The sequence below is a fragment of the Monopterus albus genome, unplaced genomic scaffold, assembly GCF_001952655.1.
Source record: "Monopterus albus unplaced genomic scaffold, M_albus_1.0 scaffold58.1, whole genome shotgun sequence".
Lineage (NCBI taxonomy): Eukaryota > Metazoa > Chordata > Actinopteri > Synbranchiformes > Synbranchidae > Monopterus > Monopterus albus.
The window spans coordinates 1,221,975-1,241,552 of NW_018127938.1; the positions used below are offsets into that span (position 1 = coordinate 1,221,975).

The following is a 19,578-nucleotide window of genomic DNA, read 5'->3' on the forward strand; positions in this document are numbered from 1 at the left end:
GATAGGGGATAAATCCCTGTGTTTGATTGCTAACAGCATATGAAGTAGATATAGTTCATAACTGTGTTTATGTGGTTAGTATGTGGTTGTGAAGACCTGTTTGAAGAAGTTGGTGATGGTAAGTGTTGCAGGTCTAAAGCCTGTCAGACTACACGACTCATCTCCACTTGTAGTCCTCTCCAGGGAGCGCCTTCCCATGATGCTTGAGTTCCTCCGTTCTGACCATGAGCCTTTTCGCTCTGAACATAGACACACATAAAAAAAATAACAATATTTGAACTTTCTTCATTTCTGTTTATTGATAGCTTTTTCTTTCTGGGGTTGCTAAAACAGGCTAAGGATTGCTACCATATTTCAGTCTCATGTAACAGCGTATATAGTTCTCTGATACGTCTAGCAACAAAAAGGCAGCCGACAGAGTCAGCACCAAAGATATCTTGCAAGGTCAAAGGTTAAATAAATACCAAGGATCAAACTCAAAATAACACACCGCGGATCAATATTGCCGGGTACTCTGCTTGGATGTTTTGCGCTGTCTGAATTTGCTTTCTGCACTGTTTGCAGTTGGAAAGTTGATTTTTAGATAAATAAGTGTAGCAATATATTCATTAGCCCACGAGCCTTATGCGTGACTTCCAGGTCTCTGTTACAGTCTCTGTCCCTTAATAACTACATATGTTCCACTGTGGCTGTGAGTGGATAGGAGCATAAAAAACATTGCCTCCAGTTTTTTTGTGCCTCCACATTGTGAATGCTTATGACCTGATGCTGAGAAATATATATATAAACTTCCAACAGGTTACTTTAAAGGAAATATCAGACCTGAGAGGCTCATCTCCAGCTCTGTGTCTCGCTCAAGACTGCCAGCACTGTTAACAATGTTCATTAGATGGATAGCGGTCCAAGCAAAGGGCATTCGGTAGCGGCCCAAACGTTGGCAGAACTGCTCTGACTGGCTGCGAAGCTTCTCCAGCTTCTCTTTATTCTACAACAAAACACAAGTTATAAACTGTATGTGTGCAGATTAACACATATGTCAAAACAAGAGCTTCATGATAAATCATTTTGTGAGCATGATTTAGATCCCAATGTGAACTCGGTTTCACGTGACAATAATTCTGCTGTGTTTGCATTAACAGGGCGATGGCTTGCATCAAATCAAGTGCTCCTTTTTTACATCACGTGGCGAGCTGTAGACAGGAAGAGAGACTGATTTAAAAACAAATCCAACATGTTTGACATTGTGAAAGGTATTCTGTGCCCTCCTGCAACTATTTTTCAAACAATGCGCTGCCTGCACTATACACTTAGTGCCAAATAGTAGTTGAGGCTGCAACAAATCACTTTGCAGTTATTTGTTGTAGTTATTAATTGGATGCAAGGAATCTCATTGCTAATGTAAACACGGCAGAATCATTGTCATGTGAGACTGATATCGCACAGGGATCTAAATCACACTCACAAAACGATTTATCGTGCAGCCCTAGTCAAAACATGATTATACACTGAACATTTAGGTGATAAAGTGGGTAACACTGCCAAAGACAGGGATAGAGTTTTAAAACTATTTAAAATGTGGCTAATGTAAGGGATAAGAAACCATGTTTTTATTATCTTATAAGACAAGACTCCATAATACTTTATATTCTATACTTCACAGTAACCATACCTTGGCAGCATCTGACTCTTTGAAGACCATGTAGGGCTCAGCACACTCTCCAATATCACCTTGCTGCAGTACCTTTTCCAGCTGGAAGACAAAGTACACATAGCTGTAAGTTACCACATTCACACACAGCAGTGATGTGATACACAGGGTAAACAGTGACCGCGTCAGCCTGCATGTAAGACAACACTCTCTTTTGGAAACTTAAGACAGAAAATTGCAGGTCGTATTGTATTTGACCAACAAATATTCTTTTTGAATGAAGAAAGTACCAGTATTCAAGTCCATTTATAGTCTATCTTTTAGAATTAGTTGGGCATAAAATTGCCTGAATCCCAGTTAAAGCTCCAGAAGTGGCTTTTTAAATGAGTTTGCCTGCCACAAAGGAAATAACAATAACAGTCTAACAGTTAAGTTACCTTGATGACTAGGAAGACATCCTGGGAGGGGTAGGTGATGGAAAAGATAGCAGAGCGTGCCAGTGTAGTGATGGCCGCTGTCTGAATGTGTGGACGTAGCATCGCCTTCGTCTGCTCAGAGTTCAGGTCGAAGAAAAAGTTCTCCGATATCTGAAGGACACATACAAACAGGTAATTATAATATGATTCAATGTAATACTACGAGTACAACATGGCAACCATTAATAGTCACAATCTTTGAGCGAATGTCTCTGCAAGCTGCTACAGCCTATAGTGGCTGACAAACAACATTTCAGTGACAAACGAGTCACTTGTAAAATAAAGGAGTTCTTTGCAGACATCCACTTATCAAGGCAACTGCTACCCTCTAGTGTTTGTCAGCTAAAGGGACGCAGAAGGAAGCAAAACTGGATGGGATTCTTCAGATAGATACATATTTCCAGTGTGTGATTTAACTACATTCTCACAAGATAACAGGCCCACAACATAACATTTTATAGTCCACTCATCAAATCGGTTTTGGCCTCCCAGCAATTTTAATGGTTTGCAGAAGTGACCCAACAACTCAGGGCTGAAGAGGCACTGAAGAAAGCATAACAGCTTACCTTTTTCTTTTCCTTGACATCGTATAAGGCCAAACTAGCAAATATCGGTTCAATTTCGATCTCAAACCTTCAAGGGAGAAGAAAAAGTAGTGTGTCAGCAGAAAGCAGCAGTTAAATAAAAGGGCTAAAAAGCTTTTTTTCTGAAAAAGAATGTCCACCACTTACTTCAAGGACAAACACTTGACTAGTAGCCTCTGACCAAAGTGTTCTTTAGGTACTTCAGGCACACAGTGGCGCTCAATGGGTTCCTCCTACACATTCACACAGAACATTGAATACAAAAAATACATATATCAGTGAAAATGACCAATTTTCTGCATTTACATACAGTAATGAAATACACTTAACACTTCATGGAAAGGTATGAATTACAACACAAAAATTACTGACATCCTGGGACTGGTTTTCAAACACAAAGGTTGAACTTGTTTACTTGCTTAGATTGAGTAACCTACAAATATTAGTAGCAAGAACAAATATGACAAATAATGACAAAATTTACCCTGAAAATGAAATGCTGACTAGCAGAAATGGAATTCAAGCATAGGGGCTGTATTTTACCTCATCAAGGGCAGGGTGCAGAGCAAACAGTTCACGGTGGCGATTGGCCTTGCGCTGTTCTTCGTTATGCCTATCAATCTCCTCATTGGGAGCACGATCAAGCAGGTGAGGGAGGAGGGCATCTGGGAGGGAGTTCTTCAAGTCAAATATGCTGCAGGCCCAGCTGCCACGTGGCGTGTCATCTATAGACATTGACCGCCGCTTCAGGTCATCCTACAACACAAACTAACAGATATGAGTCGCAGGGATACCAACTCATACACACAGTATTTGGAACACTTGTATGACTGTATATGTGGTTGTTCAAAGCAATGTCCTCACATCACCAATTAGAAATTCTAAAATAGGATTAAAAAATAAAGACAAATCAAAGAGATCATTCCAAGAAGGGAGGAAACGGCAAGCAAATTTCTGACACAACTGGAGAATGATCCAGGACTGCTTGTGGTCTTCATGCCACTCTGTACCTGCTGAAGTGGATGTTTACACATCAGTACCACAGTACTAAGGTCATTTTTTTTTTAAATTAGTAAATGATTTGGCACCTGATCATCCTGGTAGCTGCTGCTGTCTGGCATCTCATCAGCCTCAAACACTTGTTTGGGCAGGCCTTTCTGACGCTCCTTCTGCTTGTCTAAAGTGTTGGGGTTAAAGCCTGTACCAAGCTTGTGATATCTGAAGGAGCAAGCAGTCATTGAGACCAATAAGAATATTAATCAGGCGTCTACATAATTATAAATTGCTATAATTTTAAAATTACAATTTTAAAGAGAAAAATGAGATATCACAGGATGACACCTTACTTTCTGTTGACAATGGCCCAGTCTTCTGTGTAGGATCTGACACAGTCTCTAACATGAGGATCAGTGTCCCTGCAGCCAGACACATTCAATCAATCAAACATGTTTTATTTTAATAGCAAGAGTCAGACTTCAAGTGTATTAGTCTACAATATGTGAATAAAGACGATAAGTAATTAGACTGATGTCATTTAATCTCGTCACAGTGAAGTACACTTGCAGCCAGTACATCTCTTCTGAAATACCAAGTGCCAGACCTACAGTAAGCAATGACATAAAGCCCACGGGTTGGTCATTTTTAAGTGTTTGGTACAGCTTTTCCAACAGTTACAAAGAGCAATAATAAAGGCTTACAGAACACACATGAAAGTTACACATTAACAGTTTCTTCTGTATAAACTATACTGATTTCTATAATTAGGTAGATTAGTAATAAAATTTCCCATGTTTAGTATTTAATACAATGCAGCAAAGAAGGATTTATTATACAAGGATTTACACCCCATTTATTCAGGTACTGTCACCAGCATGGAAGCATTTAAAAAAAAAAAAAGAAGCACAGGTATAATAATTATGGTGTGAGACTGTACTTTAACTCCACACTCAACATCTCTGAATCATCCAACACCCTTACCCTTCCTCCGGAACAGCTTGTACCACTGTGCGACACTCCCTGGGCGTGTAGATGACCTCAATGTCATCAGGGGGAAACTCAATCAGATCTCTCAGGGGACCCGATTCAACGATGGGAGGGTGAGTGATGAGGTACTCCTCAAAATCCACTGGCTCCACCGCCTCTGTGAGGGGAACCTGGTGGGTGAAGAGAAGATGGTAAAAGCTGATTAGTGGTTTTCTAATTCCCCACAAAACCTCTTAGGAAGCAGCAGAGTTATAGGTTATTAGTCTTTCTGTGAAATGTCACATGGTGTTGTAGAAAAAGTTGAACTAGAGCCAACTTTTTTCCACACATCATTTTGTCAAAACCCCACAGTGATCCAGCTTTTTTTTTACTTTTTACACAGAGCAATGTTGGTGTGAATCCAGCCTGAAGTTTGAGAGTTTGTCTGTCGCCTTCTTAAAGAATTTGAATACAAATGTCTTTCGCAGTTTAATTAGAAGCTAACTGTAGCCTAATTAAGGAGAAGAGAGGGAGTATTTGTGGATTTGTATGTGGGCTCAGAGCAGCTAGAGATCAATTGGCACTAACCTTTGAACAAATATCTCATCTAAGCTCAAATACTAGTAAACCTAGAAGCAATGCAACAGAGCCTGGATATGGCAAACAGTGCAGCCACTGGTTATCTATGACAGTATTTTGCGAGACAAACAGTTATGCAGAAACTCAAATAACCACTAACAAGTTAAAATGACACCCCTGTCTTAGCCTTTAAAACTACAGTACACTTATCCCAGCAGGTACTACTACACTTAAAATACTCTACTTATTTGTACATTGGCACAGGTTGCATATGACAAAGGGAATTCCGTAAACTAACACTGAACTACTGAGAAGAGACAGTCTTGAGAATGACAACCAAGAAATCCTATGTCAGTGACCTGAGCACACCACATGTTTGTTTTCCAGTCAGCACAGCTTGTATTTTTTCCAAAAGATGCAAAGTCATGTGAGAAGGCAATTTATCAGGTGATGTTTTGAAACTACTCACTGCATTGCTTGTTGTTGTCCCAGCACTGAGGTTTTTGAAGAGTTGTGGGGACCCTCCATATTGGCCTGCTATCTGCTTCCTGACCTCAGCTGCCACAGTCCTGCAAAGAGAAAAGCGACTATTTTTACTACAACAGTAATTAGTGATTAGCAATAAGTATAAAGGTGATTCTACAGTGTGCAGTACTGAAAGACATCTACTTATGTTCAAGATCAATACTGCAAGGCAGTCATGTATAACACATCCCGATACCTGTGTAACTGAAGACAAAAATATCCTCCTAAAATTGTTAAATAAAGCAACATGAACTTTCAAAATTAAGGTTTTTTTCAAACCAGACAAAGGCTGAACTACCAGTTGGGATCTCAAATGTCTGCAGTAAAACAAAAACAAACAATCTTTGTCAGTATGAGAAAAGAACAATTTGAAATATGGGTGTCAGTTTCCCAACCTTGTATTGATAAGATTATTTGTAATCTAGCAAGGACTACATGGGCACCAACAACAGCCTCAAAGTCTTCAACCATGAAGCCAAGGTGATATTTAATCTTTTACTTTAGAAAATTACTTTTTTAAATAACAGCATATACAGCTGAAGAACACAAGAAACTGTAATGTCATCACAATGTGGCTAATGGCTAACATCAAGAACTATTATTGTGTTATGAGACATTTTATGATTCTGATCAAAATTAAAACTTGATGTTGCAGGCAGACAGGTACTAAATTAAAATATATTTAAATATTAAAAACACTCCTTGATACAGCAGGATTTTGCACATGTCTATTTAAATACTTTAAACTGTTAAAGACCAGGCTTATACACGTTGAGGATTAGGCTTCTTGTTCTCTGTGTCTCCGCTCATAGCTTCACCTCAGAGAGCATCATATATTACACCGAGACACACAGGAGAGAAACATAAAAACCTCTGGACCCTAGTGGTCAGCACAAAGTTCTTGGTGTTCAACTGCTGCTGTGGCCACATTCATATACAGCTCCTCTAAATCACAGCAAACACCAAAACCACTCAGATACGTTTGCCTTGAACAAAATAACAACACAGCAACCAGCCCAAAGTGACACAAACAAATACACAAATTAGAACCAAGGATAAAGGACAGACACAAAAGACTCAAGGTTATGTTGCACAGCTATCACAAACACTATGAGGATCCATGATTATGATTAATAATGTTGTTCATTACGTATTTCTAACCAACAAACTGCTCATACTGCGATATCACAATAACTAGTCTGAAGGTTGCTTTATTTGCCGGCTTAAGTTAAACATGATAATGTAGTGTTGTATAGATTCAGTGGCCTCTGCAGCACAGTGCTGTCACCACTGGAGAAAGACGGAAGCACTGAACCAACAAACACATTCCAGTCCTCCCCTCTGACTCTTAGCAGACCTTTACTTATTACTGGTCACTGCACAGAGGAATAACTTGATCACTACAACACAAGCAAATCCCATGAACAAAATGTAAACTGGTGGCAACTGAAGATCATAATATAAGAAAAACATTTAGCAGAAACATGCAATTTAAACATATGGGCAAAGATCACAGCAATTTTAGATGCAAAATTTGCCCCAACATAAGCTAACTCATAATAGTATTAAAAGCACACCTAGACATGCACAGCAGAGGTGCTCTCTTCACTGCCAAATGAATGGGCTAATACCAGCAAGGTAGTGACTTTTATTTTTTCAAGGATTTGTCAGAGATGCCATCCATCCATCCATTTTCCTCTGCTTATCCGGGGTCACTGAGATGCCAACAGTCCATATTCAGGAGATATCATATCACAGACTTGCACAATATAACGTCATCTGATACATAAGCGATCAATAAATGTGCCTTTGTGAAGGATATAATAGTATTTTTGTTGAGACTTTGTCAGAAAGTTGTTCCCTATTTCTACCGTAAATTTTGAGGCCATAGTTTGATACCGTTGTAAGAGGTGGCATTATATTATTGTAAGGTATGTTTGGTATCATTGTGTTTGTTTATCTGCAGGTTTGTTAGCTGACTCCAAAAGGAATCTTTGAATCACCATCTGAATAACCTGCCATGAGAAGAGTATGTCCAGTGCGAATAAATCAACATGAAATTCCAATACCTGGATGGGGTTTTGATTAACAGGAACTGGATTCACAGGACATACCATGACAGGAAAGCATACTCCTCCTTTACTGATAACTACCAAGAATTGCATCCTGCAGGTACTGTACAAAGCAGCAATTTCATATTTTTATATGACACTATTTCAGAGGAAGACTGAACCACCTAGCTGGCAAATACTTTGTTTAAAAGTTATAATGACTTGACTCATAATGAAAAGTGAACAGCAATGACAGTTACTAAAACATGCTTATGTTAAAAGGTGTGGGAGACAGGTCAGTTCTAGCAAAGCATAACATCCATCCATCCATCTGTCTGTCTGTCTGTCTGTCTACTAGATAATGATCTTTGACAGCTAGCACAAAGCCCTTTGTTAAAGAGATTACTTAGATCTGTCTGAGGGCGGGGAAGAAATTATAATATTTCCATTAGATAGCTGCTGGGGGAGGCTTTTGCTCCCAGGCTTACTGTCTTACAGATATTTGCTCTATCCTGTAAATGAGGTCTTGCTTAAAACATAAAATTAACTCAACTGTAGTACCTAGCCGCCTATCGTTAGCTACTGTTGGCAAGACAGCTAACTAGCTGTCCAAAATTAACGGCTTAAGTGCTTTTCGGTGCAGATCATTATTAGAAACCTAACTACTCTTCTGGCCAGAATACATTCATTACAACGACATTTAATCTCGTCCATTTGTTAGCATCCAATAGGACAAAACAAGAGCAGCAGCTAGCAGTGGCGCTGTCTGTCTGGGTGGGTCTGAGCATCTTTGCCGATGTGGCTAACAAACAGCTAGCTGGGAGCAGCCAGGCTATGATGACGACTGGGCCTGCTTCACAGGGCTCCCTTAGCGGTGGTCGGAAAAACACCTATAGGAAAGCTATAAAGTGCTCACTGTGTCTTTTACGAGCTTGCCACAGGGTCTCAAGACTTTACCTGCTGATTTTTTGGGCGAAGGCGCGGCGTTCAGCCATGGCAGCCAGCGCTAATGTGCTTTAAAGAAAATCCCAAGCAGGCAGCAGGAGGACTCCACTCTCCACCCATTCACTACGGCCACTGGGAGAAGTGGAAACGGGAGAATGGGATCATTACCGTAATGACTGTAATGGTGTGCAGCAGAACACACCCCATGATGGCTTTATTTAGAGATGAAAACATAATTTTGACCCTTGTAAATTTCATTTAACATTTGCACTGGTACTGGGAAGTTTGCAAATATGCCTTTTTCATTCTTATTGTATGAATTTACCTAGGAGATTAGACATAGGCTACACCAGACTAGCTATGAAAGGCATTTTAGGTAGTACAAAATACACACAATATTAAACATAAAGTCACAATATAAAGGATAAAGTTCAAGTTTATTTTAACAGTTTTTACGTTCTCAATTATAGATGTCTGTCCGCCCAGCAGCTCAAAACTCAAAGATGTTATGTTTACTGTATGACAAATAAAAGCATAAAATCCTCACATTGGAGAAACTGGAACCTCTAAATGTTTGCTTAAAGATTATAAAAACTATTATTTAATTAGTCAAATAGTTGCAAATTCGTTTTCTGTAGATTTGTTGCAGCTTTGGAGTCAGTGATGTTTTTATTTGTCAGTTTACTTTTGAACCCTTTTCTCTCAAGTAACCACTTTTTGAGTATCCACTAGAAGCATTTCGTGCCAGCTTTTTTATTCTGCAATATAAATTTGTAAGATATCAAATTTTCCTTATGCAATAATGACTTTAACAAACACAAGAAGAGAAAACTAAATCTGTCATGCACACGCACATAACTGTGCTTCTTTTGAACTAAGAAAGGTGCACGGTTTGAGCTTTATTTCAAAACTGAAGTCTAATTGATGTCACTTATATCAGGAAATCTTTTTTAAGAGTGGCTTGCATGCAAAAATAAAATACAGTATAAGAAGACTATAATTTACACAGACTTGGGTTCCATATTTTAATAGCAAAAGTGACCAGTCAGTATATCCCAATTAAATCTCTTTAAATTGGTACAATTTAATTTATATGCTTGTGTTTTATGATGTGAACTTATTTTTGGATGACTATTTGTTGGGTTTTCCCTATGTAATAATATTGATAACAGTAAGGTCTAGACCTTACTTTGTAAAGTGTCCTGAGATGACTTTTGTTGTGATTTGGCGCTATACAAATAAAATTTGATTTGATTTTATTTTTATCAAGATCATAATGTAAGAACAGCAAGGTAATGGGGATAATTAATTTTGAATCCCCGCCTCTATTAATCACAGAGCGCCTGTTTTGTAACGCGGAATAACCCAAGCAAGCATCGTATTCATTAAACATAGCGTGAAAAGTTAAAACGCCGCCCGCGCGGGTGGTCCAGTCGTCCTCGACCTGCTCCCTCTTCTCGTCCTTGGTCCCGGGGAAAACACCGCGAGATCATGTGACGTGACTTTTCTACTTCCTCTGTATAAATACTGGCAGTCATAAGACTGTGATATGTTGCACGGCAAGTCATGAGTGATAGATAATGTTAAGTTATTTGTATATTATAATATGAGGTTTGAACTTTAGTATAGAGCTACAGGGCAGATGTGAAAAGAAAACAGCTGGATCGGAAACGCTCAAAGGTAACGCTGTGCTCACTACAAGCTGTGTATTCTTTTATTGTGAAGTGATACTGCTACACTCAACTCTGTGTATGTAACATTATGTACGTATGCACTGTGTACCAGTGTGTGTGTGCTGTGTGGGAATGGGTTCCATCTCTCGCCGGTGCAAATGGAGAATAAAGGGAGCGACGAGGTGGAAAAATTGAAGACAAAGTTCTTGTCAGTGTGGCACAATGTGAAGTACAGTAAGTAATTTGCTCGAGGCCAGCACACACGCGCACACCAATCACCCAGGCTTAGTACTCCCTGTCCTGTATCTAATGTTTTCATGCATCACTGCTGTGCTGTTTCAATCTGTCCACATAGTTCACAAACTACTTTTCTTGACTAAATTTGAATAATTAGAATAACTCAGTTTTGATTTTTTTGATACAGCTGAAATGCAGAGAGATCAACAGTAATGTGTACTGCAGACACAAGAAACAGCACAAATAAAAACAACCACCAGAATTCAATGAGACAAGCTAGTGCTGTTGAGTCACCCTTTAAAATAGTCCTTTGCCACACTGTCTACAGTGGTTTGTGTGTGACATTGTATTCTTTCAGCTCAGACTTAAGTTTAATTTACGTTTTCACAACACAGTGGTTATTCCCTGCCTTTAATGTAACAGGAAGTGGAGAAAAACGGAATACTGTAGTAGGCAGGAATCTCAGGACCAAGCCAGAACAGTGATTTATAGATGTTCTGCAGTAGGTGTGCCTTTTTGTTTAACTATCATCACCTAACCATGATATATTGTCTGTCTATTGTGTATCTTAGGTTGGGCTCTGAAATCAAAGACTGCATTCAGCCGAAATTCTCCAGTGCTGCTCCTTGGAAAATGTTACCATTTTAAGTCTGACGGTATGTTGTGCATGCATATGCACACACATTTACAACGAAAAAAGACACAAAGACTGCATGACCTGTAATGTCATTGGCATGCATAGTTATTGTCAGACAAGTACTTTCACAGATATTTAGGTAGTGAAAGAGAGGGAAAATGTTGTGTAGTGGTTAAAAATAAACAAGGTACCAGTCCAGAGGTAATATGTAATGGAATAGTATGTAGTTCATGTATAGATATTATTTGTAATAGTTACAGTATGTAAGGGTGAGCTAAGTGTTTATGTAAGCTTGATCTGTTTCTTTTCTCTTGCTCAAACAAGAATATCTTGGATTGTGTCCCCCTTGTTTAATTTATCAGTAAACATCCAGAGCAACTTCCTCCTTAAATGGGGACTGGACATAGCTTCAGCCTTATGTGAATGGTTTGTGTTCCTCTGTTCAGGTTTAGAAAAAGGAAATGTGCGCTAGGTCAATGCGACCTAGAAGTTCATGTACTGGACATTTTAGACAATGCTCAGAAGAAGGGGTGTGGAGCTGGCATGAGACTGTGTCTCTGGCTCAGGCCATAGAAGGCTGTGTAACTGCGAGCAGATAAAGGCTAGGATAGCTGGGTTAGTGGGCGAAGAAGAGAAGAAGAGAGGATGAGAGTGCTACCGTGAAAGTGTACCGTAGACCCGGCCGGGGGGTAGGGGGAACGAACTCAGGACTGACTAGACCCCCGACAAGGACGGACGGACTGATTCTGGACTCACGGACAGCCGGGCTGATTCTGGACTCACGGACGGACGGACGGACGGACTGATTCTGGACTCACGGACGGACGGACTGATTCTGGACTGACTGGCGCTCTGACAATCTTCTTATTTAATACTTTATCTATCCCATTGCAGGAGGAGTGATTCTGTTCTCTGTTCCCTAACTCCCAGATTACCTATTTAACTACTACTCTGTTCAGAATAATTGTAATATTAAATGATTACTTAAATTGGGATGATTTGTCTGAATGAATTTAGTCAGTATCACATTCTAGCCACAACAGTTGAATAGTACTTTTTTTGGTGCAGGTTACAGTTGTATTATGTAATTGTCCAACTTGGGACACAGACTTGCAGATTAGGTCTAAAATAGAAATAGTAAGCGCAACCTTGGAATTAAAGCTACAGAATGTAACTTAAGGCAGCACTAGCATGAAACAACAAATCAGTCCACTCTGCCTCTCCCAGCGCTCCCTCTCCCTGCTCCACCACGCTCTGTCCAGCTCTTCAGATATTTTTTGTTATGAAATTACAAGAAATGAGAATGCAACAAAACTTACTGATGAAGCAGAAATAATTGAAAATCTGATTGGTTAGAAAGGTCAGTCCTATTCAAAACCTTTTAGAAGCTGATATCGCTGCACTGCTGCCAGCGCTGCTCAGTGAGTCTGGGTCACAGGAGGCTTCAACAACTCCTCTCCACATTAAAGTTTTGGAGCAGATTTCTACAACAAAAATATTTGAAAGAAGTTACATACTGTAAGCTTTAATAATACATAATATTAGGTAGCAGATTTATAATTTCCAGAGGACACAACATGAAAAAGTTAACAGCAAAAAAGTTTCACTTGTTCATTTGTTTGCCTCAGATGATGATGGTTCTACAGAAACCTGTTATGAAGCCTCTGATGAGGACTTCATTGTGGGGGATGTGGATGCGTTCCGAAAGGATTTCACATCTCGAGTGTGGCTGACCTACAGGAGCGAGTTCCCTCCCCTGCCCGGCTCCACCCTGACCTCAGACTGCGGCTGGGGGTGCATGCTGAGAGCTGGACAGATGATGCTCGCTCAGGCGCTTATCCTGCACTTCTTGGGCAGAGGTGAGTTAAATGACGTAAACAATCCAGTGTCATCGTGTTATGTTACCAGGTACAAACTAATTTTAGACACTGTAAATGTGCCTCATTTTAAGTTTCTTCGTTTCCATTTAGTTCAGTTCTTTCTTTCTGTGCAGGAGACCAGACTTGTAGCCAGTTTTGAGAGTTTCATTTTGTTATACTTCTGATTCTACTTTGGGCCATTTTATAGCTTGGGCCACTTCCATTCTCTTCAGCATCAGTTCACACCCTGTTTGTAAGGCTAAGGCGCCGTTAAAGTGCAATACTGGGACATTCAAACTTCCAAATGAATAGAACTACACCGATTCAGTTACTGAAACACACATGGTTCTGTTTGTTTTAGGCAAAATCCTTAAATTTTAAAGGATTTCTTGTTCCTAATGGAACATTGAACTGGAACATTGTGCTAAATGATCACAGTCAGAGAGGAGTCAGATCGTCAAATAACAGTTGGTCCTTCATTTGATCATAGAGTTTGGAAACCAGCTGCCTTTTCCTTCATTAATATTAAGGTGAGGAATTTAAACATCATTAACTCTTTTCTGGAGTTCAAGATATACAGTGGCTTCAGGAAGTATTAAGACCCCTTCACTTTTTGCACTGTATTGTGATGTAGATGTCATTTAAAATTGATGCAATTACTATTTTTGCCCACTAATCCACACTCAATTCCCCTAATGACAAAATGAACATTTTTTGAAATATTTTTTTGCTAATTAATTAAGACCCTTAATTTCGTACCTTGTAGAAGCCCTTTTAGCAGCACTTACAGTTTCATGTCTTCTTGGTGAGTCGATACACATTTTGCACATGTGGATTGGAGCAGTTTGTCCCATTCTTCCTGGCAGATCCTCTCTAGCTCCATGAGACTGGATGGAAAGCATCTGTCAACAGCCATCTTCAAGCGTCTCCACAGATGTTCTATAATGTTTAAGTCTCAGCCAGTCGAGGACAGTCAGAGACTTGCCCCAAAGTCACTCCTGTGTTGTTCTAGTTGTATGGTTTGGTTCTGTGCCGTGCTGAAAGGTGAACCCTCACCTCATAGGAGTGTTTTCTTCAGAGTCCTCTGTGTTTGGTTGCATTCACCCTTCCCTCAGTTCTGACCAGTCCCCTTGTCCCTGCTGCTGAGAAGCACCCTCATAGCACAGTGTTGCCACCACATGCTTCACTGCAGGCATGGTGTTAGTCAAGTGAAGTGCAATGCCTGCTGTTCTTCAGACATAGTACTTGGAGTTCTGCCCAAAGGATTCACTTTTTTGTCTCATTAGAGCAGAAAATCTTTTTCCTCCTGGTGTTAGTCCTATAAATCCTGTTTGGGGAAAATGCAAAGCTTTAGAAGTGGTTTCATACCCTGCCTCAACACAAACAGGATACACCCAACTACAGGTTGGAGAGCCACAGCAGGGGCTCTGAATACTTTTGTAAATGAGAGAGTTCAGTCTTTGATTTTCTTTTTTTTTTAGTGCATTTGCAAAAAGTCCTAGAGAATGTTTTCAACACAAAGGGTACAAAAAGTAAAAGTGTCTGAATCCATTCTGGATGTCTAATAGCCACATTTAAATGACATCTATATAAAGACTGGAAATTGATCATCACATCTTTCATTAAGTAGTTAAGGTAACGCAGTTATTGGGCCAGAATTTGTATCTGTGTTCTCTCTCTCATGTTTGTTGCAGCCTAACGTTTATACATGATTTTGTTTCCTCCACAGACTGGACCTGGTCAGAGGCACTGACGCTCCAGCCTTTAGACACAGAGACATGGACTACCACTGCAGCCAAACGTATGGTGGCCTCTCTGGAGGCTTCTCTGCATGGTTCCCTGAGGCCCTCTGACCATGGACCATTGCCCCAGGCCCTGGTGCCCGGATCTGGAGCAGAGGCACATGCCCAAGAGATGCACCACCGGGCTCTGGTGTCCTGGTTTGGGGACAGCTCCTCAGCTCAGTTTGGCCTTCACCGGCTGGTCCACTTAGGCCTGACGATGAGGAAACGGGCAGGAGACTGGTATGGACCTGCTGTGGTGGCACATATCATCAAGTAAGTCTAAAAATTTTATCAGAGATTAATCACACTTGTTACAGGCTTGCAGGCAATTTTGTTAAGTCACAAATATTGATCAACTAATCATTTCACTACTATTACTGTTACAATTCCAATATTTCAGCAAAAATTTGGGCTATGGATTTTAAGTATCTGTGTAAAGGAAGATGGTATCAAAAGAAAAATATAATGATGCAGATAAATATAATTTACCTGTATACGAGTTAATAACCACAGTGCTGTTACTTCCAACCCTTTTGTTAAGGCATTAATATGTGTATACATTACTGTGATTTTATTTATTTTTCAAAAATGCTCATTAATTTCAAGCCCATAACCTCACCTTCAGCTTCAGATATAAACTTCTTGGCGGGTATAACTGCCTATGTCTCCCAGGACTGCACAGGTATGAAAGATGAGCTCGCTGTTGCAGGATACTGGGCACGATGCCCAAACTGACCCTTGTTTTTCCACCACCTCTCTGCTCCTGGGAGACAGAGGAGCTGTTGAGAGTGGTGACATGAGTTTAACTGCGTCTATTCCCCAACAAACAGATCCATTCCAAATCTATAACCTCCTGCTCTAACCTCTTCTTAACCTCAGTAACCTGTGTTTTGATTCATGTTTGTCCTCTCAGTCACTAGAGTTGAAGATATGTTTGCGTGAGAGCAAGTGCTTTGGTGTGTTACAGGATTTCTACTAGTCACAGAGAGAAAATGGGAGTGAATTTAACTTGTGTGCTCTTGACAATATGATGCTGTGATGGAGTTTAGGGCAGAAAAATTATTCTGTTATTAAAATGTCAACAATGTTCATAAACAGTTATTAATGATTTACCAAGCAAAAATGTGAAACACTATGAACTGGATGTCTTTGGGTTTGGGGCTGTTGTTTGGTCATAACAAGCGATTTGGAGACATTGTGACATTTTACAATTTATCTGACCCTTAGAGAAGTGATTAAATTAGTAATTGTAATAGTAACTGACACATTAATTGATAATGAAAATAAGAATTACCTGTAGCGCTAATAGAATTAAGAAGTAAGCTGGGTATGGTAATTTCACTGTATAATGATAGAGCAAAAACAAAATGATCTTTCAGAGGAATTGATTCAACCTGAAAGAATACACAAGCCATACAAAAGGGGAAAAAAACATTAAAAATGACATTTTTAAGATACTTGTGGATGGAGAAGAATGGAGAGGTTTTCTGTTAATGTTAAAAGACAATAAATATTACAAGGTGCAGTCATTTACATGGCATCCACAACATTTTACTGCTATAAAGATTAAATATTGGCACAAGTTAGTGTCTTATGGACAAAAACATAAGCCACCATACATAACTGAAAAACCAGGAATGGTACAAAAATGAAAATGGATTAAGAGCCAGTCTAACAGACTGAGAGGTTGACAAGGAGTCGGACAGAATGACCTCCAGCTGACCTTTGTGTTATTGATCCTCCACAGTGTACAGTGCTGATGTTGTTGACAGCCACAGGCCACCAAGAGAAGAGCAAACCTATGCTGAGAGATCAGATGCCCCTCCTCCGCCACTAAATAACCAACCAGCCTCTGCCTCCGCCTTGCCAGACAGCCGAGCCGTCATCATCCTCATCCCTGTGAGGCTGGGAGGGGAGAAGACGAACCCAGAGTACTTTGACTTTACAAAGGTGAGAGATACCTGTAGATAAAGGGTGAAGTTTGAACTTACTTTTTTTTTATGACAGGGTTTTACAAGCACTCACATATTTAAGAACAAAGCTACAGCAGTAAGATGTTTCACAGGGGAAAAGTAAGTAGGAATAATTACACTGTGAATAGGAAGTGGTCACTATGGAGAAGGGTGAGTTTAAAATATGTTTTTATGCCATTGAAATGTAGCCAGTGGGAAACGAAATGAAATTATTTAATACTGTGTGCTCTTCTGTCCTTCTCTGCTCATTTAGAGCATATTGAGTCTGGAGTATTGCATAGGCATCATCGGAGGGAAGCCCAAACAGGCCTGCTACTTTGTAGGATTTCAAGGTTAGTCTTAACGTCATGGAAAACTGAAAGACACACAGAAAGAGGTTGGTGTGAACAGCAGATTACTTTGCATAAAATACCCTTTTTATGTGAAGAGACAAAGTAAGTTATGTATTCCTGTTTGGATGAGGAAAATAGAGAGGAGTGGAAATGGAATAAAGTGAAGCAGGGCTTGCTTTATTCTCTCTGACCCATCAAAGCCTCACCCATTTATCACAAGTAAACCTCCTGAGTTGTGAGCTGTAATTGATTTCCATAAGATGCATGCATTAAATTTCAGCAGGGCCCCAAAGTGAGCCACTCTTCATCACCTTCAGGAGCCAGGAGGAACCTTCAGTTGTACATCTTGGCAGTCAATATTTACGCATTTACATTTTACCAATTTGAAATACAGTGGTGGATGATGTCTAAATGACAAGCAATACATTCTACCTGCCAAGGCGCAGCTCAGCGCTGCATTTATCATATGCAAATGGTCGAATATAATTGTGTGTTTGTAAAAGTAATTCCCCCACACAAAAATTAAATGACAATCTCTTTTTTGTGGGTGTAAAGAATGTGCTTGTACAAACGCATCTGATTATGCAGAATTTAATCCACCCTGGTGGATATTAAAAAGCAACAACCTTCTGGGAGGCACATTTGACGCACACAAGCCTAACAGTAGGCCAGGCGGGTGACTTTGAGCTACTCTGCATAGAAATTGGAGAAGCACGTTTTTGTAATAATCCGATGTTTTTGAATAACTTGTCTTTTGTTTTGTCCTTGCAGATGACAGCTTGATTTACATGGACCCTCATTACTGTCAGTCTTTTGTGGATGTCAGCACCAGCGATTTCCCTCTCCAGGTAATGTGAAATTACACAGACGAGCTGACTGGGGCTCTAGTAATGTGAATTTAATAGTTTCTGTTAGTACTTAAGGGTATGAATCTTATAGCAGCCCTTGGCCCAATTACTGAGTCCCTGTCTACTGATTTATTTGCTACTCACATGTGTGAAACTGCCACTTAAGAAAAATACGACAAATACAGGATCAGGTACTGTGAGCCTGAATATTTTAGGACCCATACATAAAAATCGGCACACAGCACTACATAGCAACTTTGTTTTATGCTTTTGCATGCTGTGGTATACGATGTGACAACACACCAGAGTTGTATATTTATGGATGCTGTGACAGCAGATAAATAGGATGCAGAATACAGCTTCTTCTGTGTTGACGCTGCCATGGAGTGCATGCCCTGCAGTTATCTGGCCTCTCAGCCTGATGAATATTTTCAGATGTGTTTTGTCTCTTTTGTCTAGTCGTATCATTGCCCCTCACCAAAGAAGATGCCTTTCAGCAAGATGGACCCAAGCTGCACCATAGGTTTCTACTCTAGAAGCATCCAAGACTATGAGAGAATCAGCCAAGAGCTGTCCAAGGTGGGGGAAAGCAGGTCATCTTAAAGTAACTTCACCACTGTTGCCCTGTCAATTATTGTTTTAATAGTACCATATATTCATTGTTTGTTTTGTGTTGACCAGTAGGTGGCACCATTTAGCCATGAGTCTGACTCAGTTCTTACTTTCCTCATACAATCAGCTCCTTAGGTTGTCCTCCCAACTTAAACGTATCATGCTTACTCTGTTTCTGTGTAATAAAATTAATGAAATGTCCCTTGTGGCAAATTAAAAAAAAAAAAAAAAAAAAAAAAACCTCATGTTATGTTAAGTGCTGAAATTGAAGACAGACTATTGTGAAATATACAGTATGGTGTAAAACTAACAGTTCTCTGAAACATTGGTCTAAATCAAATAAAATCAAATCAAATTTTATTTGTATAGCGCCAAATCACAACAAAAGTCATCTCAGGACACTTTACAAAGTAAGGTCTAGACCTTACTGTTATCAATATTATTACATAGGGAAAACCCAACAAATCCCCCTTGAGCAAGCACTTGGCGACAGTGGGGAGGAAAAACTCCCTTTAACGGAAGAAACCTCCGACAGACCCCGGCTCTTGGTGGGCGGCCTTCTGCCTCGACCGGTTGGGGTGAGTGGATAAAGGAGAGACAAAAGAAGAAAAGCAACAAGACACAACAATCAAACACTGATCAGGTCGATGTGGCCGGTGACTGCTCGTCAGAGACGTAGAGCTCCAGGGCCAGGGCAACCTGCAGAAAGGTACAGGGAGAGAGAGAGAGGACACACTACGGGAGAAAGGAGACACAAAGTTAGTAATGTGTAATAGTGGCAAGCTAGTGGCAGAGGTGCATGCGCAGACAACTGGAGTTATGACCTGGTCTGAACAGCCAGATTTTAAATCAT

At 40.0% G+C, this 19,578-nt stretch overlaps 2 protein-coding genes across 4 annotated transcripts in view; one reads left to right on the forward strand and one right to left on the reverse strand.

Moving 5' to 3' along the window:
• dock7 (dedicator of cytokinesis 7) overlaps positions 1–8,948 on the reverse strand; it is a 46,997-nt gene extending 38,049 nt beyond the window's left edge. For all 3 annotated transcript variants that reach the window (XM_020602734.1, XM_020602731.1, XM_020602733.1), the window contains exons 1-12: positions 8,783–8,948; positions 5,719–5,818; positions 4,686–4,861; positions 4,055–4,123; positions 3,797–3,926; positions 3,252–3,464; positions 2,856–2,941; positions 2,691–2,757; positions 2,086–2,235; positions 1,670–1,750; positions 823–985; positions 97–239 (exon numbers count right to left, since the gene is read on the reverse strand). In XM_020602734.1, coding sequence (XP_020458390.1) covers positions 97–239; positions 823–985; positions 1,670–1,750; positions 2,086–2,235; positions 2,691–2,757; positions 2,856–2,941; positions 3,252–3,464; positions 3,797–3,926; positions 4,055–4,123; positions 4,686–4,861; positions 5,719–5,818; positions 8,783–8,820 — 1,416 coding nt within the window. In that variant the 5' untranslated portion in view covers positions 8,821–8,948. The remainder of the gene's footprint in view (positions 1–96; positions 240–822; positions 986–1,669; positions 1,751–2,085; positions 2,236–2,690; positions 2,758–2,855; positions 2,942–3,251; positions 3,465–3,796; positions 3,927–4,054; positions 4,124–4,685; positions 4,862–5,718; positions 5,819–8,782) is intronic.
• Positions 8,949–10,272: 1,324 nt separating this feature from the next.
• The window catches only part of atg4c (autophagy related 4C, cysteine peptidase), a 12,026-nt gene continuing 2,720 nt past the window's right edge, over positions 10,273–19,578 (forward strand). Inside the window, exons 1-11 of the mRNA XM_020602699.1 lie at positions 10,273–10,450; positions 10,556–10,677; positions 11,253–11,336; positions 12,946–13,176; positions 14,906–15,233; positions 15,278–15,285; positions 15,586–15,642; positions 16,708–16,910; positions 17,187–17,265; positions 18,037–18,113; positions 18,573–18,692. Coding sequence (XP_020458355.1) covers positions 10,602–10,677; positions 11,253–11,336; positions 12,946–13,176; positions 14,906–15,233; positions 15,278–15,285; positions 15,586–15,642; positions 16,708–16,910; positions 17,187–17,265; positions 18,037–18,113; positions 18,573–18,692 — 1,263 coding nt within the window. The 5' untranslated portion in view covers positions 10,273–10,450; positions 10,556–10,601. The remainder of the gene's footprint in view (positions 10,451–10,555; positions 10,678–11,252; positions 11,337–12,945; positions 13,177–14,905; positions 15,234–15,277; positions 15,286–15,585; positions 15,643–16,707; positions 16,911–17,186; positions 17,266–18,036; positions 18,114–18,572; positions 18,693–19,578) is intronic.